This window comes from Misgurnus anguillicaudatus, chromosome 1, assembly GCF_027580225.2.
Source record: "Misgurnus anguillicaudatus chromosome 1, ASM2758022v2, whole genome shotgun sequence".
Classification (NCBI taxonomy): domain Eukaryota; kingdom Metazoa; phylum Chordata; class Actinopteri; order Cypriniformes; family Cobitidae; genus Misgurnus; species Misgurnus anguillicaudatus.
Window position 1 is genome coordinate 6,848,328 of NC_073337.2, and position 26,352 is coordinate 6,874,679.

At 38.5% G+C, this 26,352-nt stretch overlaps 2 protein-coding genes across 2 annotated transcripts; both read right to left on the reverse strand.

Annotated features, from left to right (window-relative positions):
• Positions 1 to 1,941: 1,941 nt before the first annotated feature.
• On the reverse strand, positions 1,942 to 3,358 carry LOC141363555 (CD5 antigen-like). The gene is made up of 5 exons (XM_073866495.1): positions 3,328 to 3,358; positions 2,899 to 3,225; positions 2,610 to 2,795; positions 2,068 to 2,376; positions 1,942 to 1,952 (listed from the first exon to the last, which is right to left on the reverse strand). The coding sequence occupies exons 1-5, from the start codon at positions 3,356 to 3,358 to the stop codon at positions 1,942 to 1,944; spliced, it is 864 nt and encodes a 287-aa protein (XP_073722596.1).
• A 12,871-nt stretch (positions 3,359 to 16,229) lies between these two features.
• LOC129431826 (scavenger receptor cysteine-rich type 1 protein M130) lies at positions 16,230 to 22,405 on the reverse strand. Its single transcript, XM_073858521.1, has 4 exons — positions 22,368 to 22,405; positions 21,947 to 22,273; positions 16,588 to 16,673; positions 16,230 to 16,492 (listed from the first exon to the last, which is right to left on the reverse strand). The coding sequence occupies exons 1-4, from the start codon at positions 22,396 to 22,398 to the stop codon at positions 16,376 to 16,378; spliced, it is 561 nt and encodes a 186-aa protein (XP_073714622.1). The 5' UTR covers positions 22,399 to 22,405; the 3' UTR covers positions 16,230 to 16,375.
• Positions 22,406 to 26,352: the final 3,947 nt, after the last annotated feature.

Genomic DNA, 26,352 nt, shown 5'->3' on the forward strand with positions numbered 1-26,352 from the left:
CTGACAGGGTCTAATAACCACACAGATGAAAAAGCATTTTTAAACATTTTAAAACAATTAAATAAAGCATCATGATATTTGTAGATGTATTATGCTTTTAGCACATGTATTATTGCATTAAGTTAATGTGGTAAGATTATATCTACATTTAAAGTTCCACTGTGTGTAAAATCAGGTTTTTATTGTTGTTTATATGTCTATGTGGTGTTTTAATGTTTTAAAGGGACACTCCACTCCCTTGAAAACATGCCCATCTTCCAGCTCCCCTAGAGCTAAACACCCGACCTCTACCATTTTGGAATCCATTCAGCCGATCTCCGGGTCCGGCGCTACCACTTTTAGCATAGCTTAGCATAATCCATTGAAATGGATTAGACCATTAGCATTGCACTAAAAATAACCAAAGAGTTTCAATATTTTTCCTATTTAAGACTCGACTCTCCTGTAGCAGCCCAGTCTCACGAAATTTCGTTATATAGTCACGTATTTTTTTTATTCTTTTTTCGTGCTAGTATCACGAAATTTCATGTTTTTTCGTGATCGTATAACGAATTCCTGTTTTCGTGTGATTATCACGTATTGGTTACTCAACTGTTTTGTCCTATTTTCATACCATTGTCACTTCGGTTTAGGGTTAGATTTACATAAAATGACATCCCTAACCAAACCCAACTCTAACCCTAACGCCAGGCGACATATAAAAAAATAAATCAGAAAAAATAGTATAGATCAATATATAAAGTGACATTCTAATGCAAGCACCAAATCTAACCCTAAACCGAAGCGACAATGGTTTTAAAATAGGACAAAACAGTCGAGTAACCAATACGTGATAATCACACGAAAACAGGAATTCGTTATACGATCACAAAAAACACGAAATTTAGTGATAATAGCACAAAAAAAAAGAATTAAAAAAACGTGACTATATCGCAAACTTTGTGAGACTGGGTAGCCTGTAGTTACATTGTGTACTAAGGCCGACGGAAAATTTAAAGTTGCAATTTTCTAGGCAGATATGGCTAGGAACTATACTCTCCTTTTGGCATAATAATCAAGATCTTTGCTGCAGCCGTAACATGCGCGCAATGATTTTACGCAGTGCCTGAAAATAGTCCCCTGCTATTGAAAGTTACCAAGGGGACTATTTTTGACTGCTGAGTAATATCATTGCGCTTCCTGCAGCCATGTTACGGCAGCAAAGTCCTTGATTATTACGCCAGAATGAGAGTATAGTTCCTAGCCATATCTCCCTAGAAAATCGCAACTTTTAACTTTTGGTCTAAGTACACGGTGTAACTATAGAAGAGTTTTAAACAGGAAAAATATCGAAACTTTTTGATTATTTTTTAGCGCGATGCTAATGGTCTAATCAGATTAAATGGATTATGCTAAGCTAAGCTAAAAGTGCTAGCGCCAGACCCTGAGATCAGCTGAACGGATTCCAAAACTGTAAAAATATCGAATGTTTAGCTATAGGGGAACTGGACAATGAACATATTTTCAAAAAAGTGGAGTGTCCCTTTAAAACAAGTCATGGGCAAAATTATTATTTAACACCATTTTATTGCTGAGTATTTTCTTCATGAAATTGGATACAGTCTTATATATATATATATATATATATATATATATATATATATATATATATATATATATATATATATATATATATTATGTATGGCATCAGTGCTTAAAGATTAGTGCAGCAAACATGCAGTTCACGTACGCATTCTGTGAAACTGAACTAAGCAGTTATGTGTCTGAAACTACCGAATGTAGCTTCTATTTACATATATATCTAAAGTCCGAGGTGTTGCGAAAGAGTGGGGGGTCTATTTTGCATATTCATATATGGTCCAAGCTGTGCAATTTAGAAGAGGTGGGGCTAATTTGCATATTCATAGACCTGTGTATACTAAATGAGGCAAGGGTGTAGAGTTACATTCGAGCTGTTGTAAAGCATGAAGAAATTGCTGTGAGACGTAAAACTTTAATATATGCTATTATGATGCTCAAAGATGAGTTTAATTCTTGACAACATGAAGACTTTAAAAGTTAACTCACAGTCACAGATGACTCCACCCCTCCCTCCGTAAAGGCAGTAATATTCACCCCATCCTTTAAAATTACAGGTGCTCAGAAATGCCTCTGTTCCTAAACAATTGACATTATCCATCCATATTCGTGCAAAGGTCTTTCCAAAATAAGCATCATATGTTATTTGTCGAAGAATCCCACAGCCGAGCTCTCTACAGACCACTTGAGCATCTTGAATTCCCCAGCCATCATCGCACACCGTTCCCCAGATTCCCTTATGATGAACCTCCACTCGTCCAGCACAATAGTTATTGCCGTTTACCAACCTGATGACAGCTTATAAACAAAGAGATTTAAAAAAAGTATGGTTTTTTGCAAAATTTAAAGAAACCATAAACAATTTTACTTTTTAAGTATATAATTTAAATGTGCTAACTTACACTGATTACAGATGACTCCAGCATCCATCGTATGGTCACAGAGAGATGTACCCAATCCATTGGATATACTACAGGTGCTCAGGATTGATTCATTTCCAAAGCAGTTTACACCACTCATCCATATTTCACCTGAACCTTCTCCAAAATAAGCACCACCCTTTGCATCTATAACATCTCCACAGCCAAGTTGTCTGCACACCACTGCAGCATCTGATAGATCCCAGCCATCATCACACACTGTTCCCCATATTAAATCTTTAAGAACCTCCACTCTTCCAGAACAAGAGTCAATACCATCCACCAACCTAATTTTGGCTGATAAGACACAAAAATAAAATGAAAGCATTTACCAGTTTTGTCTTGTAATCACATGGTAAGGCATGTAGTTAATTTTGCAAAAAGAAATTATTGTACTTACAGTCACAGATAGCTCCAGCGTACTTACTACACCAATATGTTCCCCAAATGTCTTTATGACAGTCCATGATTGTAGATTCATGTCCAGTACACTGCACCTTAGACGTGCACGCTGAGGGTAAGCTCAGTTTAGCATCTTCTGTGTAGGCCTCTTCAGCAATTCCACAGCCCAGTTCTTTGCACACAACATTGGCATCTACTAAATCCCAGTAAGAAGCACACACTGGTTTCCATATTCCATTATGAAAAATCTCCAGTCTACCAGAACAGACGTTGGCTCCATCAACTAATCTGACCGAAGCAGCATTACACAAAGTTTTTCCCAGAACTGTGTATCATGAAAACAGAGAAACAGTAATACATATCTATTTGTGATTATATGATGTATATATAGAAGTGTATGTACTGTATGTGTGCGGTTGTCTCTTACTCTGAAACAAAATGAGTGCAGAAAAGAGCATTACTGCTGGGAAACTAAGTCAGGATATAAAAATAGTTAGTTTTAATATATAATTACTGGATAATTCATACAAAATTGTTGTGGTGTACTGTATGTAATGCTGAAATACAAAAACAGACAATGCTTTTCTGTATAGCTAAATATAAAGCCACTATACATTACCTTTTACTAATTGACATGAACTCATCTTGTATTAATATAAACCATACAAACAGCCCAAACAAGCAATGGTATTTAACTAAAAGGAATAAATAAACTATGCCAGACAATAAAAAATAACATACAGATACGTTTATATATTACTATTTTGATAATTTTATCAAAAAAAGTATACGTTTAAGTTGTTTATTCAGTTTTTATTAAAACTTTAAATAGAATAAAGACAGAATATAAAATATGATGAAGAATTTAAACCTGTTGAAGTCCCACATGTTTGCTGTGTCTTCTGTCTGAAAACAAGAGATGGGTTGTGGTGCGTTTATCTATAGGTTCAACCTCCATCCCACCCGTCTCCTCCCCTCAGCTCACTTGTGAAAACACCTTTTTCAGAGAAAACATGTAGTATTTAACGTATATTTGTAATTCACAGCACATAATAAACAGAAAGTAGTAGACAGGAAAGCTGCTATGAAATCCGCAAGGACCACTCCACTGAAGCGGTGACATTTCTGTCTCTGGCACATTGTATGTAGGCTATAAAAATGCAAGAATATTTAATCTAACAGCATATTTAAACTGTATCATTTAAACCATTAATAAAAAATATCTTGAACACCTAAAAAAAATAGCTTAGGCTAGGCTAGGCAATATCTATAATTTACTTTAAATATAAAGCACAAAAATATATCTTTATTTTTTGGTATTTTGTGTGGCTCCACATTCCATTTTTAAATATTTTTATACTTTTTTAAGATAAAATACAAATTTAAGTTGTGTTCCCAAATTTTCACTCCAACATGTCCCCCTTTTCTGAAAAAAAAAATTCTCAACAGGAAGTTACATCTTATAGATTTTCTGAAGGCCATGAGAACACCAAAAAATAATTTTCTTTTTTTTCTTTTCTGTACATTTTATATACTGTATAATTGTGAAGGCAATCTTAACCAGGATTAACCCAGTCATTGGATTAAAATGAATCCAGAAAATGTTTTTATTTGTCGCAACAATGGCTTGAAACAAACCAGCAAAATGTACAATTACAACCCTGTGGGTTGGGTTCAACGCTGGATTGAAAATAACCTAGCATTTTTTTGCAGTGTACTTTTTGTGTAGCTATATTATTATTTTTTTTTTTTTTGATGTTATCTGTTTATCTTAAAAATAAAAATTTTAACATAAGTAACATAAGCAAGTTAAAAATAAACTATTGCCTCCATTTTGAATTGTAAAATATGTTTTTAGATTCTGTGTTGAAACAGATTAACAAAATTAGGGTGCCCATACATGCCATTCTTCCCGGATGCGTCCTGTCCAGGATTTCGGTGCGTCTTCCGGAAGTCGTATTTGTTGACCGCATACTCCACTTAGTTAAAAACATAAGACAATAATAATAATAATCCTCTATGACGTATGCAGTCGACAAATACGACTTCCGGAAGACGCACCCAAAATCCTGGACAGGATGCGTCCGGGAAGAATGGCACGTATGGTCACCCTAAACAAAATGCAAATGGCATCAATTCCATAGAATGGCTCACAAACAAACACAGTTTTGCAGGAAGCTTTAGCATCTATAAGATTCTGATGTCACATGAACTGAACAACTATACCAGGTAAATTAAAAGAGATGTTAATAAACAGCTTTCTTCTGGTATATCAGAACTCTTAAGGCCTATATACCAGATGAATACATTCATACACAAATGTGTATTTGGATCAATTCATGTATACCAGAGTTGAATTTTGTTTGGAATTGAAACAAGAACAGGCTTTTTTGTAATCGTACAAACTTTTGGTCTTGCAAACATTAAACGATCGTGTGACACAAACTTTAGGCTGCTCATTGTTTGCATTTTGTTTGGTTGTCTCCCAATCACTTTGAGAGGCCTCATTAACAGAATGCAAAATGTGATGCTTCTGAAAACGTCCTTTTGTGAAACATCCTGGATTTTTCAGGAAATGGCTCTATAGTATTCAAGGTTTGACACTCCCAGCCCTGACATAAACATACAATACAGTGGGATTGATTGGAAGAAAAGCATTGAGAAAACCTGTTTTTACTTATCTTTATGTTGTTTGAAACTGGTGTGCTGTTTTTAAGTCTCATGGAAAATAATGATTTTTCTGCTTTGAAACAAATACAATTGAAAATTAAAGCTGCAAGCAGGGATGGTAGGGCCCTCGCACACATGGGTACCGCCACCCTATGGCCTGAATTGAATTTAAGTGGGTAAATATGGATATTCAAAGGAACTTTGATGTGCCACACCTCCTGTGTGCAGCAGGTGGCACTATGACTGTAACTGATTGTTGTTATATTGATGTGTTCAGGCCAGGACTCTTGTCAAACATATGAAGTCTGTGACAGGTCGGACATTGTATGCCTGAGTTACAACAGCTTTCTCATGGTGAAACATCAAACTTTGCCAGGCCGTCACGGACACGTCCTTCAACGAAAAGTCAAGATCTTCACAATTTATCATTGTGAAGTCCATAAGTTCCGACTGATCAAATGTGATGATGATCTGAATAATTTTCTATGAGCAGTAAATCACTGTGTAAAACATGGCATTTCCTGCTGCCAGCAGGTGGCGCTATAACTTTTTCTGAATATTGTCATGTTGATGTGTTCAGGCCAGGACACTTGCGAAACATGTGAAGCGGAGGTAAGATTGGACATTTTAAACATGAGTTAGAACAACTTCCTGTTTCATTGCGAAACACAGACATTTGTCAGGCCGCCACGGACACACCCTGCATCGAAATGTCAAGATCTCCACAATTTAACATCGCAAAAGCCTTTAGATGAGCTGACCAAATATGATGATGATCTGTTCAAATCTCTAGGAGGAGTTTGTTAAAGTACCAAGCCTGGAAATGCCAAAATTTGCACAGAAATCACAGCGAAAATTCCTGTGGGGTTTAGAGCTTGGTTCCAAGGGACTTTTTTGTAGGTCTTGAGTTGATCGATCACCCTACCAAACTTCATATCTGGACGTTTTTCGTTGCGAGAGGGCTGTTCTCTTGAAATTTAGCAGGTGGCAGTGTATGGCAGCACGTTTGTTGAAACAGTTGACCTATGATATTATATCTGGGTGGTTTCCCAGACAGGGCTTATAGTCCCAGACTAAAATGCATGTTTGAGCTGCCTTAATATCAGTGCCACACTGTTAACCTCATTTTGTTTTAATCCAAATAAAAAAGGAACACTTAACTTAAACCTTGAAAAATGTCCTCCATTTCTCCAGTGTTTTAGTTTAATGTATGAAGTGCATGATTTATCTCATTGAACAAGCCATTTTGAGTTGAATCAATTTATTTTAGCTTATTTAAAACTCTGGATTTTAAAAGTTTACCCACCATGCATTGCATCATGCATACATTAACTTAGTACAAATTAACGAGTGTTGCTTTGCTCTTTGTTATCTTTATATTGCGACTTAGGTAACACTTTATTTTACGGTGTCTTTGTTACACATGCTACATGTAATTATTGTAAAAACAGTTAATTATGCATAATTACATGCAACTAGTCCTAAACCATACCATAATCATAACCCCAACCCTATAGTAAGTACATGTTGTTAATGATTGTTACTTAGTACTTAAAGGCGGAGTCCACGATGTTTGAAAACCGCTTTGGAAAATTAGACGGGCCGACTACCAAAACACACTTATAGCCAATCAAATCAAATCAAATGCCGGGTTGCGTATGTGTGGGGCGGGTCTATCAACAGAAGGTCCAGATTCTATTGGGGTAGGGGCGTGTTTGTTTAGGTGATTTCAAATATCAACATTGGCTTTCAAACATCATGGACTCCGCCTTTAAATGTATAATTTCACTGTAACAGTGATACCGTAAAATAAAGTGTGACTGAGACTTGTGTGTTGAGGTCTATGTGTGTATTTGAAACCTTTGCTTTATTTTATGTTACCTATACTTTGCAAGGTGGCCTCTTTTTGAGAGTCAAAGATTGCATTGTTCTCTTAACATTACAAGTTTTATAAAACTATGTTAAAATAAGACGTGTGAAATAAATGTTTTGTTAATCCAACAAGGATATATTGCTCGAACGAGACATTTTACGTTCAGTGAACGAAAAATTTTAATTGCCTGTTCCTCAATCTTAAGTAGATTTAACTTAAAAGTATTTGTTCATTTAACAAGGCAAAATTGATTTTTTTTTTTTAGGGCAGCGAGTTACCCTATGTTTTTTAAGTTGAATCAACTTGTCTGGGCTTTGTTTTGTCTCAAGACGCACACAAGTATTTTTTGTAAGTTTTACCATAAGTTTTAACTTAATACATTGTGTTTCTCACGTATGGGGCACATAATTATGTTTACATATGCTATGGGCTATTACCCAGAATCCTTGTAGTGTCCTGACATTTCCAACAGCTAACCAATGAGGGAGCGAAACGGTTGCTATGATCGGACGCCGGCAAAACTCAGAGGGAAAACAATTAAAATGTTTACTTCACAAAGATAAGTTTAATAAGGAATTTGATACTCCTAAAATAATAGAGTTTAATGGCTTACTTCAGTTATTGTGTCACAAAACACATGAGTATTAGTGATAATATTAGCTAACATTTTACTTTATAGTACATTTATTGTGAAATTACTAACAGCTGGAAAACGCTCTGAGCGGGAGTCAAACCAGCAATCGATCCGCCATGTGAGTCGAACGCTCCGAAAGCCCGGGCAAACTTATTTCTGTATAGGGGGTGTATAGATGTATAGGTGCACTGGAACAATGCATTAAACTTTCATTTACAAAGACGTGAAACTCACCGAGTGGTCAGGGGTGTTCACTGATATGCTCACACAAAAATCGCTGCAAAAGGTGCTTTCCAACAGGTGTTTTAGCATTTGTTGTAAACTTGTGGACCTATTTTTCCAAACGCCTCACACCCGTACAATCTTCCGCTGAGAGCTTGAATAATAGACACTCCAGCCCAGTTGGTGGCGATAATCCACCTTTGCCAATTGCAAGAATACAAACAACCATCCCGGCGGCGGAGTAATACCGTACCTCACAGCACATCTAATACAAGTCAATGGAGTTGGATAAAACCTGTTGGAAAGCATCTTTTGCAGCGATTTTTGTGTGAGCATATCAGTGAACACCCCTGACCACTCGGTGAGTTTCACGTCTTTGTAAATGAAAGTTTAATGCATTTTAGGAAGGATTGTTCCAGTGCATCTATGCAGCCATTGTAGAGGTGGGGGGGGGGGGGTCATACAACAAACACCCATCATATGTCCAAATTTCAGTCAAAACCGTTCTATTTCATCATAAACAAGGCTTTAAGTGTAAAATACTGAACTTGTCCTTTAATCTTAACCCTTTTATTCCTGAAAACGGCTAAAATGCCTGAAAAGGACACAAATTGTACCTGCTGTGTTGCATTTTGCAGATTCTGCAAGAACATGTATTTCTTGTCTAAGAACCTGTCAATATTTTAAAACAAATGTGAATCTAATGATAAGAAATCTGGATTAAAGTTTGATTTCACATTGATTTCAATCTTTGACATCTGATTTGGTCAATTTTGATGTCAAACCCCTACAAAACCAGCCTGCTACACCAGCTTAACCAGCTAAAACCAGACTCTGAGGCCAGCAAAACCAGCCAACCATTTTAGGCTCTAGGGTGAGTTTTCCAGATGTTGCAGAAATTCATTGTTGTTTCATTTCCACCTTAACCCCAATTGCTCCCTGGATGCTGCGGTGATAGCTGCCCACTGCTCTGGGTGTTTGTGTGTTCACGACTTGCACTGTGGTGTTCACTATTCACTGGATGGGTTAAATGCAGAGGTCACATTCCAAGTATGAGTAACCAAAAATTGGCAAATACATCACTTTCATAAACAAACAGTATCAGGGACAGTCTATAGATGGCAGCAAAAAACATGGAAATGGTTTTTGTGAGACAAACAGCAAAAAGCCCCCACCTCTCCTTAGTTCAGGGGTGGGCATCGAGGGCCACAGTCCTGCAGAGTTTAGCTTCAACCTTAATCAAACACATCTGAATGTCATTTCCGAACAGTCCTGAAGACTTCAATTAGATTTTTCAGCTGTGTTTGATTAGGGTTGGAGCTAAACTCTGCAGGGACACTGGCCCCCGGGACCAGGAGTTGCCCACCCCTGCCTTAGTTTATGGTTCCAGCATCATTTGGATCGACTGCAGTCTTCACCTCAATCTTCAATGGGACATCTTAACGAATGACAGAAACTCTGAATGGCGGAATTTCATCAGGGAGTTCACATCACACGCACTTGTTGTGGGCATTTACTTTGTTGATCTTGCAGATCTTGCAATAGTTATATCTATCCCCAAATGTGCTTCACCTCAATCTTCAATGGGACTTGTGACGTAATGGTTTATTATTGGCTGTTAAGTGCTCGGGTCAAGGGTTGCTAGGCAACCATCCGGGTCACGCTGTATGTGATAGACATGACACGAGGTGAACTGCTATCTGCCGGAGTTCTTAATAAAGCTTATATTTGAGTTCGTAAGAGTGCCATCCCTTTTGTATCATGACATGGTGTCAGAAGTTTACGTTCGTCGCGTACTCCTCTAATCTGTGAAAGAAAACGGAAGGACAATGTCGAAGTTTCACGCTCCTGAATCCTTTGATTTTGCACAGCCAGCAAGTTGGCCGGCATGGAGACAGCGTTTTGCACGGTTCAGGATTGCAACTAAACTCGACAAGGAAGATGACGATGTCCATGTGAACTCATTACTTTATGCTATGGGCAAACAGGCAGAACCTATATTCAGCACGTTTACATTTTCCGCGGAGGAAGAAAATGATTATTACAATGCAATGCTTAAAAAGTTTGATGAACATTTTGTGCCCAAACGCAACTTGATTCACGACCGCGCATGCTTTCACAAGAGAGACCAGAAAAGCGGCGAAAGTGTAGAAGCATTTGTCAGGAGTTTATACGAGCTGGCAGAGTTTTGTGACTTCGGGGCTACAAGAGATGAGCAGATTCGCGATCGCATCGTGATTGGAATAGCGGATAGCAACGTATCTGAAAAGCTGCAACTCGAGCCAGATTTGACGCTCGAGAAAGCGATACAGATTGCTCGCCAGTCAGAACTCATTAAAATGCAAAGTGCTGATATGAGAAGTGCAAGTGATGTCAACGAAGTGCGACGTAAGTTTAAGCACTCAAAACAATTCAACAAACATAAAGGAAGTAATCCAAATACCAAACAAAGAGATGGAAGTAATAATGAAACCTGTTCACGATGTGCACGCATACATGACCGCTGGGCATGTCCGGCACGAGGCAAACGATGCCGTAAGTGTAACAAAACGGGACATTTTGAAATTGCGTGTAAAACAAAGACTGTAAAGGAAGTAACCAGCGACAGACAGGTGGCTGAAGCAAACGAAACATGGTTTCTGGGATCAGTTTCTGATACTGGTAATGAGGACGAGTGGCATGTGAAACTACCTATGAATGGCACAACGGTAAAGTTCAAAAATTGATACTGGAGCTGATATCACGGTAATGTCTGAGCAAACATTCTTAAAACTACCTCGCCGCCCTCAACTTACCAAAACATCAGCAGACATCAGGAGTCCGGGTGGCAAACTGGACTGCATAGGTAAATTTGTGGCATGCACGGAAAGAAAAGGTCAAAGCATTAGTTTTTGGACGTATGTTCTTAAAGGCCCATACACCAATAACCTTCTTAGCCGTAAAACTGCCTGTGAAATGAACCTAGTGAGTAGAGTAGATGGCATTACTACTGATGATGATGTTTTTGGAGAGTTTGGAGTTTTAAATTGTGAACCAATCAAAATTGAGCTCAGACAGGATGCCAAACCATACAGCCTCTCTGCACCTCGGCGAATTCCCTTTCCATTGTTGCCAAAAGTGAAAGAAGAATTGCAGCGGATGCTTAAGTCAGGGATAATATCAGAGGCCACTGAAGCAACAGACTGGTGTGCTCCTATTGTGCCTGTGATTAAGAAGAATGGAAAGGTGAGAATTTGTGTTGATCTAAAGAAACTAAATGAAGCAGTAAAGCGTGAGAGATTTATTCTGCCTACTCTTGAGGACATTGCACCACAGCTGTCTGGTGCAACTGTATTCTCCACGTTAGACGCGTCGAGTCACTTCTGGCAGATACCATTGGACGAAAGCTGCAGAAAACTTACCACTTTCATCACACCAGTTGGCCGCTTCTGTTTTCAAAGATTACCTTTCGGGATTACTTCAGCTCCCGAGATATTTTAGAGAGAAATGAGCACTCTTCTCAAAGATCATATTGGCACGGTAGCAGTGATGGACGACATACTTGTGTTCGGCAGGAACAAGGACGAACATGATCGCAATCTCGAGGTTGTTTTAAAGACTATCAGAGAATCTGGTTTAAAATTAAACAGAGACAAGTGTCATTTTGGTAAAGCTGAGATCCAATATTTTGGACACATCATTGGAAAGGATGGAATCCGACCAGACACAAATAAAGTAAGGGCTATAACTGAGCTCCCCTGCCCAAAGAATCTGACGGAACTGCGACAGGTATTGGGGATGATTAATTACCTGGGTAAATTCCTCCCTGGGCTTTCATCAGTTCTTCATCCAATGACCGCGCTGCTGAAGCGCGAGACTGATTGGGTCTGGGGTGAGGAACAGACGCTGGCATTTAATGAGGTCAAGAACATGTTGACTACAGCACGGGTTCTAGCATTCTATGATGCCAACAAGACCACTGTGGTCAGCGCGGATGCAAGTAGCTATGGCCTTGGAGCCGCCCTGCTTCAGGAGCAGGAGAATGGATTCAGTCCTGTTGCTTTTTGTTCACGGACCTTAACAGAGACGGAGCGGCGCTACTCACAAATAGAGAAGGAATGCCTAGCAGGAGTATGGGCATGTGAACGCTTCTCACGGTACCTGCAAGGTATGGCCAGATTCGAGCTTCAGACAGACCACAAGCCGTTGGTCCCCTTAATAAACACTTACGACATTGATAAAGCTCCTCTAAGATGTCAGAGACTATTAATGCGCCTGATGAGATTCAATGTCCGAGCAGTGCATGTGCCAGGTAAACAACTTATAGTGGCAGATACCCTGTCCAGGAATCCCATAACACATCAAGGCGAGTCCGATACAGAGGGTGATGTCAAAGTGTTTATACAAGCAGTACTGTCTACCAGGCCTGTAACTGACGATAAGTTGAATGCGGTAAGAATTGCCACTCAACAGGATGCAGATCTTCAGCTGGTTAGTAAGTACATTCATGAAGGCTGGCCAAGTCAACTGACACACACACTTCATGGGTTTCACACAGTTAGAGCTCACCTCTCTGAAGTTGAGGGACTTTTGCTGTATGAGGACAGGATAGTGATTCCGGGCTCACTGAGACAAGATGTGTTACGGCAGCTTCATACAGGCCACCAAGGTCTTACTAAATGCAGAGAAAGAGCCAATATGTCAGTATGGTGGCCGGGTATAGGCAGAAATATCATAAAAACAGTGATGACATGTGAGTTTTGTCAAATCAACAGGCCTGCACAAAAGAGAGAACCCCTAATGGTCACCTCCCTCCCTGATGGTCCTTGGCAAAAGATTGCAGCGGACATCTGTGAACTGGATGGTAAGAAATACCTGGTAGTTGTGGACTATTTTTCTCGTGACATTGAGATTGCACATCTGCATGCTATTACAAGCCAGCAAGTGATAATGCACCTGAAAAACATGTTTGTTCGATGGGGGATCCCATATGAACTTGTGTCAGACAACGCTACACAGTTCACGGCCTCTGAGTTTGTGGAGTTTGCCAAGATCTATGATTTTACTCACACTACTTCTAGCCCACATTATCCGCAAGCTAATGGTGCGGCAGAGAGAAGTGTTGCCATTGCAAAACAGGTGTTAAGACAGCCTGATCCACAGCTAGCACTGATGAGCTACCGTTCTACACCTCTTAACGCCACAGGGATGAGTCCAGCTCAACTTATGATCGGACGTCAGATCAGAACGACTGTTCCAATGCTAAAACAGCTGCTGCCAAGTCCAATCGACTATGAGGAAGTCAAAAGGAGGGACAAACAAACTAAACAGGCCTATCAATACTTTTACAACCGACGACATTCAGCACGCAGTTTACCAGATTTACATCCAGGTCAAAGTGTCAAAGTCAAGTTGGATGGAGCGAAAGGGTGGAAAACACCAGCAACACTTGTTGAGAAAGCTCCAGAACCCAGGTCGTACATTGTTCAGACTGATGGAGGTGCTATTTCCCGTCGGAACAGGAGACACATTCAGAGTGTCCCTGAAACAGCTGGCACACCGGAAAGTGACATTGTACCTGAGAGCATTGAAATAACTGATACTCCCTCCCACAAGACTGAGACAAATGGGCGGGATACCCCAACTCCTCTTAAATCACATCCACACAAGTTGACCTGTAAAAGAACTCTTGTTGGTCGGGAATTAAAACAGCCAGTGAAGTTCAAGGATTATGTTTTGGGATAAGTGTACTTTCCTGTCGTACTAGTATATGATTGTACTTTTATGGCATCTATGCATGTTACTTTTCATAATTCTCAGTGAGGGGTAACAGGAAAACGAATAACGAAAGTTGTAATGTTGTTGTTGACAATTTATGCTAATGCAGTTGCAGACAGTTAATATTGTTCTATATATGTTTATTTGTAACTTACCTGCTTTCTTATGTCAAAACAAAAACAACACTAAATATACTGAAAACAAAACAAATAAGAAGCAGTGGAACTGTTAAGTGCTCGGGTCAAGGGTTGCTAGGCAACCATCCGGGTCACGCTGTATGTGATAGACATGACACGAGGTGAACTGCTATCTGCCGGAGTTCTTAAGAAAGCTTATATTTGAGTTCGTAAGAGTGCCATCCTTTTTGTATCATGACAGGACTTTAACATCTTAATGAATGACTTTAACATCTTAATGAATGACTTTAACATCTAAATGAATGACAGAAACTCTGAATTATGAAATTTCTTCAGGGAGTTCACATCACGCACTTCTTGTGGGCATTTACTTTGTTGATCTTGCAGATCTTGCAATAGTTATATCTATCCTCAAATGTGCTTCATTTAAGCCTCTTCCTCCATGGAAATGTATACATCGGCTGTTCTAGACACACTGACGTGTCCACAATCTTGGACTAGTAAAATTTGTTGTCACTCCAGTAAAATTTTTTATTAAAATTACAGAAAAAAAATGGGATAACCTTTACAGGTGATAATTTTTTGGTTTGTGTTGTTATGTGTTTTAACTCCTTACTAAAATATGTGCAATGTTTGATAGCGAATACTATTTTGTTGTATTTGTAAATTTAGAAATTATTATGTTTAGGTTTACACGACAGCTTTTACCCTTCCAACATGGCAGATGACTTGCGTCTGACGGCAATAGGAGACACAATTTTGTGCCGCCATGTTTCTACAGAAGCCCAAACTTTTTTACTAAGTTGTCTCCGACAGTGACATGTTTGTCCGGTGGCGGCTACCGTAGCTTCTCTATGTGTTTCAAAAGCGAGAGGTGAGCAGTGGACTTAGCCGTTGGGTGCAATTCGCAACCTCACCACTAGATGCCGCTAAAATTTACACACGACACCTTTAGCTGACCAATTTAATATTAAACAACAGAAACAAGACAATTTGCTTTGCAGTTTGTCACTTTTTATGCCATTGTTGTTTCAAATAATGCTTTAAAGGTTTTTCAAAATACAATGAGTTTCTACAGTGATTCTCTGCTGAATGATGATGTCATTTAAACTATTTGATTTTAACCTTGATTTTGACTACAAAACTACATCAGATATTTAAAGTTTGACAGTCTTGATATTCCTCTTACATAGTTGATGATGTTGATGTGTAGAAGCTGTGCAATAAACCTTGCATTACAAGATGCAAAAGTACAAAACATCGATCAAGACTCTAAACATATGAAGACCATGAAAGTCACTAGTGTATAGAGCTAGGGTGAACATTACAGTATAGATTTGTTAAAGGAACACGCCCACATTTTGGGAATTTAGCTTATTCACCGTATCCCCCAGAGTTAGATAAGTCCATACATACCTCTCTCATCTCTGTGCGTGCTGTAACTCTGTCTGACGCAGCCCCCGCTAGCTTAGCTTAGCACAAAGACTGGAAATGCATGGCTCCAGCTAGTATACTGCTCCCAATAAGTGACAAAATAACGCGATCATTTTCCTATTTATGTGTTGTGATTTGTATAGTCAAACCGTGTACAAATAACAAGGTGATATGAGACACAGCGATCTTTTAACAGTATACATACTGAGAACTATATTCTCTGAAGACGAAGCACTGCCGCATGGGCGGAGTGATTTGCACAACTCTGACCGAACTCTCTGCTCCTCACCAGGGGCTTCTCGTGTGCTGCGAGCAGATCACTCCGCTGTGTCTCATATCACCTTGTTATTTGTACACGGTTTGACTATACAAATCACAACACATAAATAGGAAAATGATCGCGTTATTTTGTCACTTATTGGGAGCAGTATACTAGCTGGAGCCATGCATTTCCAGTCTTTGTGCTAAGCTAAGCTAGCTGGGCTGCGTCAGACAGAGTTACAGCACGCACGGAGATGAGAGAGGTATGTATGGACTTATCTAACTCTGGGGGATACGGTGAATAAGCTAAATTCCCAAAATGTGGGCGTGTTCCTTTAAAGTCTGACTTATAAATCAGAATGAAAGATAAAACGCTACATGCAGTATAAATGTCACCCTTTAACAAACATTTTCTTATGATTTGTTTCCCTATTTTCCAAAAAAGGTAAATAAGACATTTGTAATTAATGAAACATTTTAATGCATGTCAGTTGCACGGTTGTACAATAGTTTGGTTCTGTGGGACTTCCTGAAAAACTTTTCCATTGGATTGAGTTTTCCATTTCAGTGAGAAGGTCTCATTTACTTTCATCTTCTTCCATATCTAAGGAATTCAAATGAATGAAAACACAGAGCCGAGAATTTTATAAACATTCATCAGATGGAAGCACAAAGTCTACAGCTCACATTACATCTCACCTCCTCCAACAGTGCGTTCTTCATTGAAGCATCATTTGCGTTGACTCCAGCCTTTACCTCAATCCTCAAGAGTACTTTACCATCACCTTATACATACAACACACCATTAAAGACCATTAAAGATATCCACATGTACATTCTAAATATGTTGGTTTGTTTAAACCCATAGTTAGGTCAAATATGGACAAACCCAACTGTTAGGTTGTTTTAACCCAAAAACTATAAATACTATTTATTGACAAACGCAACAGTTATATTTGTCTATATTTGACCCATCTTTAGGTTAAAACATTTTTTTTAGATGTGAAATCTCACCTTTGCAAATGACTCCAGCATCCCGCTGATGCTCACAGCCATTTGAGCGCCAACCAGTGGAGTTACATTTAATCAGTGTAGATTCAGATCCAACACAGTCAACACCACTCATCCATACTGGTCCTGATCCCCGCCCAAAATAAGCCCCACCCACTGTCTCTTGAAAAGGGCCACAGCGCAGCTCTCTACACACCACTGCAGCATCTGATAGATCCCAGCCATTATCACACACTGTTCCCCATTGACCATTATGATAAACCTCCACTCGTCCGGAACAAGAGTCAAAGCCATTCACCAGCCTCACAGGGTCTAATAACCGCACAGACAAAAATAAGCCAATTTAAAACATGTTTTTATCTTTATTTTTGCTCAAAGCAAAAGTTTTGTAACTCACATGTACAGATGGCTCCAGCGTTCTCTGAAGAATTACACAAACTTTTACCCCATCCATCAAAATTACAGTTCCTCAAATATGTCTCTTGTCCTGAACAATTTACATTATTCATCCATATTTGTTTTGAAGTCTGTCCATAATGAATTTGAAATGCTCCTAGTTGAGGAATCCCACAGCCGAGCTCTCTACAGACCACTTGAACATCTTGAATTCCCCAGCCATCATTGCACACCGTTCCCCAGATTCCATTATGAAAAATCTCCACTTGTCCAGAACAAAAGTTGATGCCGTCTACCAATCTGACAACAGCTAATGGATGGCAGTACGAATAAAAAAGTAAAGGGCATGTCAAGCAGTAAAACATACACCACTTCCAGATTGTTTTCAGTTGTTCTAAATTTATTATTTTTAGGAATATGTTTAAGTAAAATTATAACTACCAACAACATATCTGCCAAGTTCCTTATAAAAATTATATTTCATTTATATTATATATTTATACAACCCCAAAACAGAAAAAGTTGGGACATTGTGTAAAATGTAAATAAAACCAAAATGTAATAATCTGCAAAACTCATATTAAGTTGCCAGACGGGTACAGACAACATATTAAATGTTGAAAATGAAAAAAAAATACTATTTCATGGAAAATGTACATTTGTAATGTGATGCCTGCAACACCTTTCAAAAAAAGTTGGGACGGAGGGAAGATTTTGAGCTATAATGAGGTAAAACAATTTATTAACGATGTGATTTGAAATAGGTGATGTCAACAGGTGATTGTAGTCATGATTTGGTATAAAACCAGCACCCAGGAAAGGTCTAGTCCTTTAGCAGCAAAGATGGGCCGGGGATCACCAGTTTGCCAAGAGACACGTGAGAAAATTATTGAAAAGTTAAAAAAAAAGTATTTCTCAAAGACAGATAGGAAGAGATTTGAATATTTCGTCCTCTATGGTATTCAACATCATTAAAAGATTCAAGGAATCTGTCGCAATTTCAGTGCCTAAAGGCCAAGGGTGCAAGCCTAAGCTGAACTCCCGTGACCTCTGTGCCCTAAAACGGCACTGTATCAAGAATAGTCATTCTTCCATAGCTGATATAACCACATGGGCTCAGAATTACTTTGACAAACCTTTGTCAAGCAGCACAATACGAAACTACATCCACAAATGCCACTTCAAACTTTACTGTGCCAAAAGGAAGCCTTATCTTAACAGTGTCCATAAGCGCCGTCAACGTCTCTGGGCTCGGAGACATCTAGAATAGACCATGACACAGTGGAAACATGTATAATGGTCAAATGAATTAGTTTTTTAGGTTTTTTTGGGAAAAATAGACGTCGGGTGCTCCGGACCAAAGTTGAAAAGGACCATCCAAGTACAGAAACCAGGGTCTGTCATGTTCTGGGGTTGCGTCAGTGCCACTGGCAAGGGTAACTTGCACTTCTGTGATGGCACCATTAATGCTGAGAAATAGATAAAGATTTTAGAGCAACATATGCTGCCTTCAAGACGACGCCTCTTCCAGGGACGGCCGTGCATATTTCAACAGGATAATGCAAAGCTACATTCTGCACGCCTTACAAAGGCATGGCGCGAAAGAACAGGGTGCAGGTGCTGGACTGGCCTGCCTGCAGTCCTGATCTGTCTCCTATAGAAAATGTGTGGCGAATTTTGAAGCGTAAAATGCGACAACGAAGACCTCATAACTGTTGCACACCTCAAGACATGTTTACAGGAAGAATGGGACAAAATTCCACCTGAAACATTAAATCACTTGGTGTCTTCTGTCCCTAGACGTCTTTTGATGTTGCAAGACTCAAAATGCATATGTGTTTATTTTGAAAAGACAATAAAATGAATCCTGTAAAACATCAGACAAAGGTTAGTCTATAGTTTCTAAGTGCAATACACACCAAAAAGGGTTTTCAGATCACTGTTTTCAGTTTTAATTTCAATTTAAGACTTTGTCTCAACTTTTTCTGTTTTGGGGTTATTCGATCTACGTCATCAATGTTCGCGGCCATATTGTTGACATAGAACTGTCAGTCTGTCAATTGACAAGCGAGGCAGCGTGGGTATTATGCATGGTGTTATCGGTGTGATTTTTTTAAAACCGCGCGATTGTGTGTGGTGTAATACACGTATGTTCTAACAACAGCAAAAAGAACCCTGGAATTAGTTTTTATGCAATACCGACTGTCAGAAAACATGAAAGGAAGGAGACAGAGGAGTTGAACCAGCGAAGGAAAGACTCCCAACAGCAAAGTCTGTCCCCATCATTTTACCCCAGGTAACGTTAGGGATATATGCCTCACAGCAAAGTCTGTCCCCATAATTTGATCACATATGGTTAGCTGTAAGCAGTGGCTGAAACTGCTCTTTCAAATAACCTGCCATATATTGAGACAGTTATTAAATAAGTATTAATAACTATATGAACATAATAATAGGTCTGGCATTGATACTAGGGAATTAAGTGCCGTTCACATTATAACGATAACTATAAAAAATATAGTTTTGAAAATCGTTTTATATTAACTCATTCACCGCCATTGACGAGTTATCTCGTATTTATGAGTTCATATTAAACTAATAAATATGCTTTTCTGGACGAATTTCAAAGTGAAAGTGTAATATCAAATTTATCAAAAACGGAAGTTAAAAAGATTTAATGAATTATTTTTTACTGCCTTTATGTTTGATAGTCATTCTGAGTCTGATCTCTAACATAAATTTCTTTACAAAAACGCAATTTTTTAAGCTTTTTGCTCAAAATGTTGTATTTTTGAAGAGAAATATCCATATTTCAGTGGTTAAATTAAGTAGAAAAAGTAAATATATAATATTTATAACGTTTTTTCCCCATTTTGTTTGTTTGTTTGTTTGTTTATTGTTTGTTTGAAAGCAGAGGGTGTGTTCTTTAATTTGATATAATTTGTATGTTTATATATTTATAGAAAATAATTTTTCCTGCAAGGAATTTTGTGAAAATTTTGTTAAAATCACAAAAATGCAGGTGGGCAACTTTTCTCAAAAAGGCTGGCGGTGAATGAGTTAAAAAGAATAGCGGAGCTCCCACCAAAACTATAACGATACAGATCCAATGAACGACATCATTGGGATCACTTTCTGAGCGATTTTTCCCACCTGATGAAGAATAAACCATTGATAGCATTAAAATCTATTTGAACTTCAAGTGCACAAGCACTTAAAATGACAGTGAGCTCATTGCTGAGGTCTATAACATAACATTACCTGCAGTTGCTGTGAAAATTGACTACGTAATGCTTTTTAATCTATTACATTAACTAACTGTTATGCCAAAAGGTAAGAGATTACACAAACTATTAGATTCACTGTTTAGAGTTACGCAAAACGCAGCGTGTTGAGGACATCTGCAAAAGTTTTTATTACAAGCAATATTAAAGGCAAGTGATTTGCGCGAGTGCTGTGAGCGAATTAAAGCATAAACTTATTGTTTGGTGATGTGGACGATGATATAGTTATCGTTATAGTTATCGTTATAATGTGAATGGCCCTTCAGTGCTTGTACGATGAATGCGGATACTGTATGAACGATATAGTTATAAATATCCGGATAAGTTACGGCTGGCAATAAGGCCGGATCTTTACTTAAGGCTATTGGGTCTATTTGATATGGTTCCACAATAATCAAGCTCATCTTCTCTTAATACAGACGAGATGAAGCCATTAGGCTACTGCTCCCCTCGACTCAAATCTACGTGCGGCTAGGGGCAGGACAGATGTCATGTCAACAAGATGGCCGCGGTTAGCGACTTCCGGTGTTTGCGAATAAGCCCTATAATAAAAAATATTTATATGTCCATTTATTACTGAAAATTGAAATGGAGAAATATGGTCCAAATAACAAAACATTATTCAAAAAAAGAAAATTCATTTCTCAGTGACAAAATGCTAATGTTTTAACATGTATTTTAAGAAAATTTTATGGAAAAGCCCAGATTTTTTATCACATGTTTAATGCGTCTTTGTAGCCACTCAGTCTATTACATTGCTGTTAGGTGACTTTATGTTGCTCATGAGGTTTGCTTTTGTTGGACACTAGACAGAAATTGTTGTAATATATTTAGAAATGATAATTAGGCAAAACTGGAATGGTCTCTTAATATTTTCAGCAGCTGTATATATATTATAACAATTTTAATATGTTCAAAAACAAATGAGATATTGAAACTTACACTGACAGATAACTCCAATATCCATTGTATGGTTACAGAGAGACGAACCCAATGGACTGGATATATTACAGGTCCTCAGGGTTGATTCATCACCATCACAGTTTACATTATCAAACCATATTTTTTTGGAACCTTCTCCAAAATAAGCACCACCCTTTGCCTCTATAACATCTCCACAGCCCAGATGTCTACACACCACTGCAGCATCTGACAGATCCCAGTCATTATCACACACTGCACCCCATGAATTATTTTTAAATACCTCCACTCCTCCAGAGCAAAGATTAAAGCCATTTCTAATATAAATATAGGCTGATAGGAAACAAAAATGAGACAAGTTTAACTCTGTAGGACACTATGCTGAATTCACATGGTTATGCTGTTAAGTGTTTACTTATGTGATAAAATGGTTTAACCATACTCACAGTCACAGATAGCTCCAGCATACGTTCCACCACACGAATATGATCCCCAAATGTCTTTTTTACAGTCCATCAGTGTAGATTCATATCCAGTACAGAGGACATCAGTCGTCCAGGCTTGTTGGTTCATATCTATTTCTTCTATTTTGGCTTTCCTAGCCCACCCACATCCAAGTTCTCTACACAACACAGTCGCATCTGTTGAATCCCATTGAGCAGCACACACTGGTCCCCATGTTCCATTATAAAGAATCTCCAGTCTGCCAGAACAGGCGTTGGCTCCATTAACTAATCTGACCGAAGCAGGTTTACTCAAAGTTTCTCCCAGAACTGCGTATCACAAAAACAGAGAAACAGTAATGAGAAGCTATTTCTGATTAAATGATGTATAAGTGTATGTACTGTGTGTGCTGTTTTCTCTTACACTGAAACAAAATGAGTGTAGAAAAGAGCATTACTGCTGATCTGCAATTAAAACGGTATTTAAAAATAGTTAATTTTAGTAAATAATTGTGTAAGATTGTTACAGTGAATATAATACAATAACAGAAAGACAAAACAATCATGTAAGTCCAAACATAAATCACTGGACACAACTTTTAGACACAAACAATCGATAACAATATTTAACAGGTAGAAATAATAAAAGATTTTTTAATTCTGTTTTGTAAATTAATATAGCATTTATTACTACTAGATTGATTTATATATTACTTTTACTTTGATATAAAAATAATAGAATATAAAATACGGTAAAGGATTTAAACCTGTTGATGTCCCTCATGTTTGCAGTCTTCTGTCTGGAAATGAGAAATGGATTATGATGGATTCATCTCTAGGTTTAACCTCCATCTCACCCGTCTCCTCCCCTCAGCTCATCTGTGTCCGTGATCAAAAGACAAAGCACAGGCGTATAGTGTTTACCGGATATATTTGTCATTCACAGCATATACCAAACAGAAAATTGCAAGAATGCTTAAGAACGTTTGATCCATTCACCAAATGAAAACATTCATAAATAAATTCGTATTTGGATCAATTTATGTGTACTGGATTTTGATATTTTGTTAACAGAAGGGTGCTCATTGTTTGCATTTTGTTTGGTTTTTCCCCAATCCTTTTGATAGGCCTCATTAACAGAATGCAAAAGGTGAAGCTTCTGCTTTTGGTTAAAAATCTTGTCTTTTCAGGACATGACCCTTGCACTGAATATTAAAGCATATTAAATGGGATATTTTACGCAAAAATTAAAATTAAGGGCCAATCTCATTTCTCTGTCTTAATCCTTCCCCTTTGTCTTCGTCTTCCCCTTGCCCATCAAAACCGAGTAAAGGGGAAAGGGGTACGACAGATCGTTCATCTAAAAAATTAGACACCACTCGATTACCGTTTGGTAATCCTCATCAACCTTTTTCTGTTTTTTGCTTCAGATTTTGTTTCCAGAATGCTTTGCTTGATGCTGTTATTTTAGTTTTACTCTGTAAAGACAAAGGCGTGTAAATGTTTAATGTTTATTTAACTTTGAACAAAATGTTGCTGGTAAATAACATACAGTCTTGTTCAAAACAATAGCAGTGCAATGCGACCAACCAGAACAATCAAGGTTTTTAGTATATTTTTTTATTGCTACGTGGCAAACAAGTTACCAGTAGGTTCAGTAGATTCTCAGAAAACAAATGAGACCCAGCATTCATGATATGCACGCTCTTAAGGCTGTGCAATTGGGCAATTAGTTGAATTAGTTGAAAGGGGTGTGTTCAAAAAAATAGCAGTGTGGCTTTCAATCACTGAGGTCATCAATTTTGTGAATAAACAGGTGTGAATCAGGTGGCCCCTATTTAAGGATGAAGCCAACACTTGTTGAACATGCATTTGAAAGCTGAGGAAAAAGGGTCGTTCAAGACATTGTTCAGAAGAACAGCGTACTTTGATTAAAAAGTTGATTGGAGAGGGGAAAACGTATAAAGAGGTGCAAAAAATGATAGGCTGTTCAGCTAAAATGATCTCCAATGCCTTAAAATGGAGAGCAAAACCAGAGAGACGTGGAAGAAAACGGAAGACAACCATCAAAATGGATAGAAGAATAACCAGAATGGCAAAGGCTCAGCCAATGATCACCTCCAGGATGATCAAAGACAGTCTGGAGTTACCTGTAAGTACTGTGACAGTTAGAAGACGTCTGTGTGAAGTTAATCTATTTTCAAGAATCCCCCGCAAAGTCCCTCTGTTAAAAAAAGGCATGTGCAGAAGAGGTTACAATTTGCCAAAGAACACATCAACTGGCCTAAAGAAAAATGGAGGAACATTTTGTGGACTGATGAGAGTAAAATTGTTCTTTTTGGGTCCAAGGGCCACAGGCAGTTTGTGAGACGACCCCCAAACTCTGAATTCAAGCCACAGTACACAGTGAAGACAGTGAAGCATGGAGGTGCAAGCATCATGATATGGGCATGTTTCTCCTACTATGGTGTTGGGCCTATTTATCGCATACCAGGGATCATGGATCAGTTTGCATATGTTAAAATACTTGAAGAGGTCATGTTGCCCTATGCTGAAGAGGATATGCCCTTGAAATGGTTGTTTCAACAAGACAATGACCCAAAACACACTAGTAAACGGGCAAAGTCTTGGTTCCAAACCAACAAAATTCATGTTATGGAGTGGCCAGCCCAATCTCCAGACCTTAATCCAATTGAGAACTTGTGGGGTGATTTCAAAAATGCTGTTTCTGAAGCAAAACCAAGAAATGTGAATGAATTGTGGAATGTTGTTAAAGAATCATGGAGTGGAATAACAGCTGAGAGGTGCCACAAGTTGGTTGACTCCATGCCCACAGATGTCAAGCAGTTTTAAAAAACTGTGGTCATACAACTAAATATTAGTTTAGTGATCCACTGGATTGCTAAATCCCAGAAAAAAAAATGTTTGTACAAAATAGTTTTGAGTTTGTACAGTCAAAGGTAGACACTGCTATTTTTTTGAACACACCCCTTTCAGCTAGTTGCCCAGTTGCACAGCCTTGAGAGCGTGCGTGTCATGGGTGCTGGGTCTTGTTTGTTTTCTGAGAATCTACTGAACCTACTGGTAACTTGTTTGCCACGTAGCAATAAAAAATATACTAAAAACCTTGATTATTCTGGTTAGTGACATTGTACTGCTATTATTTTGAACAATACTGTACATTTATGTCACGGTACGAATAACGGAGAGAACCCAAACGCAGACAAAAGTAAAAATAAACTGAAGGTTTATTTAAACCAAACAACACAAAAACCCACGAGGGGGTAAAACACCAATGTAGATAACAAAATCAGGAAAACACACTGAATACAAAAATAACACAGACTCTGATGATAAGATTCAGGAACACGGAGGACATGAATAACACACTGAATCTTAGACAACGAACGAGCACAAGACAGAGAACGAGAGGGCATTATATAGACAACAACTCAAATGGGGAACAGGTGCACATGATTACATAATCAGGACGAGAGCACATAAGGGAGCAGGGTAAAAGTGACAAGACACTGGGAACACGTGACACCAACACATGATGTGACTACATGTGTCCCCACACAAAACAGTACTGCCATGATCTTGCCCTATGAAATCAGACCTGAATCTAACACAAAGGTCTGGCAAGACCATGACAGCAACAAGACATTGGAAACACGTGGAAGCCACACACACAATATGACTCCACGTGTCCCCACACAAAACATAGTACTGTCATGGTCTTGCCAAATGAACTCAGACCTGAACCTAGCACAAAGGTCTGGCAAGACCATGACACATTTAAATCTACGGTAAGTTACCGGCAACCAGCTGCAAGTAACACTGTAATTTTTAAACCTGTATGAGTTTCTTTATACTGTTGAACACAAAAGATGATATTTTGGTAAATGATGGTAATAACACAGTTGACGATACCCACTGACTTCCATAATAGAAAACACTAATACTACGGAACCCATGGTTACAGTCAACTGTGTATTAACAGTAACAATAATAACCAAACAGTAGCGTTTTTTGGCACAGGCAAATCAGGCAGCGGCGGCATTTTTCATGAAACATGGGGTGCGGCGCACGAACAGTTAAAAAAAAACCTTTGGGTCACCCCAAAGCAGTTTTCTATTATCTATCATTTCACTGTGTGGGGAATTGGCAAATTGCAGCCACTGCTTGCTATGAAGGTGGAGTGCACAGAAGCTGTCAGAGGGGAAAGCGGGGCACGGGGGACAGTTCACCTGTTTGATGCCAGTTAGGGTAACATGATGCATATCATTGATCAGGAAATTATCCGAGGATTATTTAGAGAGTAATCAAGACATGGGTTTAAACACACATCAAGTAATAATTTCATAACCAAGATATAAACCATACTACACTGCAAAAAATTATGTGTT

Coding starts and splice junctions, on each gene's coding strand:
- LOC141363555 (XM_073866495.1), bottom strand. CDS start 3,358: ATGCTCTTTTCTGCACTCATTTTGTTTCAGA. Junction 2,796..2,898: donor CGCTGGAGCTATCTGTGACT/GTAAGTACAATA, acceptor GTGTCTTATCAG/CCAAAATTAGGTTGGTGGAT. Junction 2,377..2,609: donor TTATTTTGGAGAAGGTTCAG/GTGAAATATGGA, acceptor TTTGTTTATAAG/CTGTCATCAGGTTGGTAAAC.
- LOC129431826 (XM_073858521.1), bottom strand. CDS start 22,398: ATGCTCTTTTCTACACTCATTTTGTTTCAGT. Junction 22,274..22,367: donor TACACTCATTTTGTTTCAGT/GTAAGAGAAAAC, acceptor TGTGATACGCAG/TTCTGGGAGAAACTTTGAGT. Junction 16,493..16,587: donor AGAACGCACTGTTGGAGGAG/GTGAGATGTAAT, acceptor TGAATTCCTTAG/ATATGGAAGAAGATGAAAGT.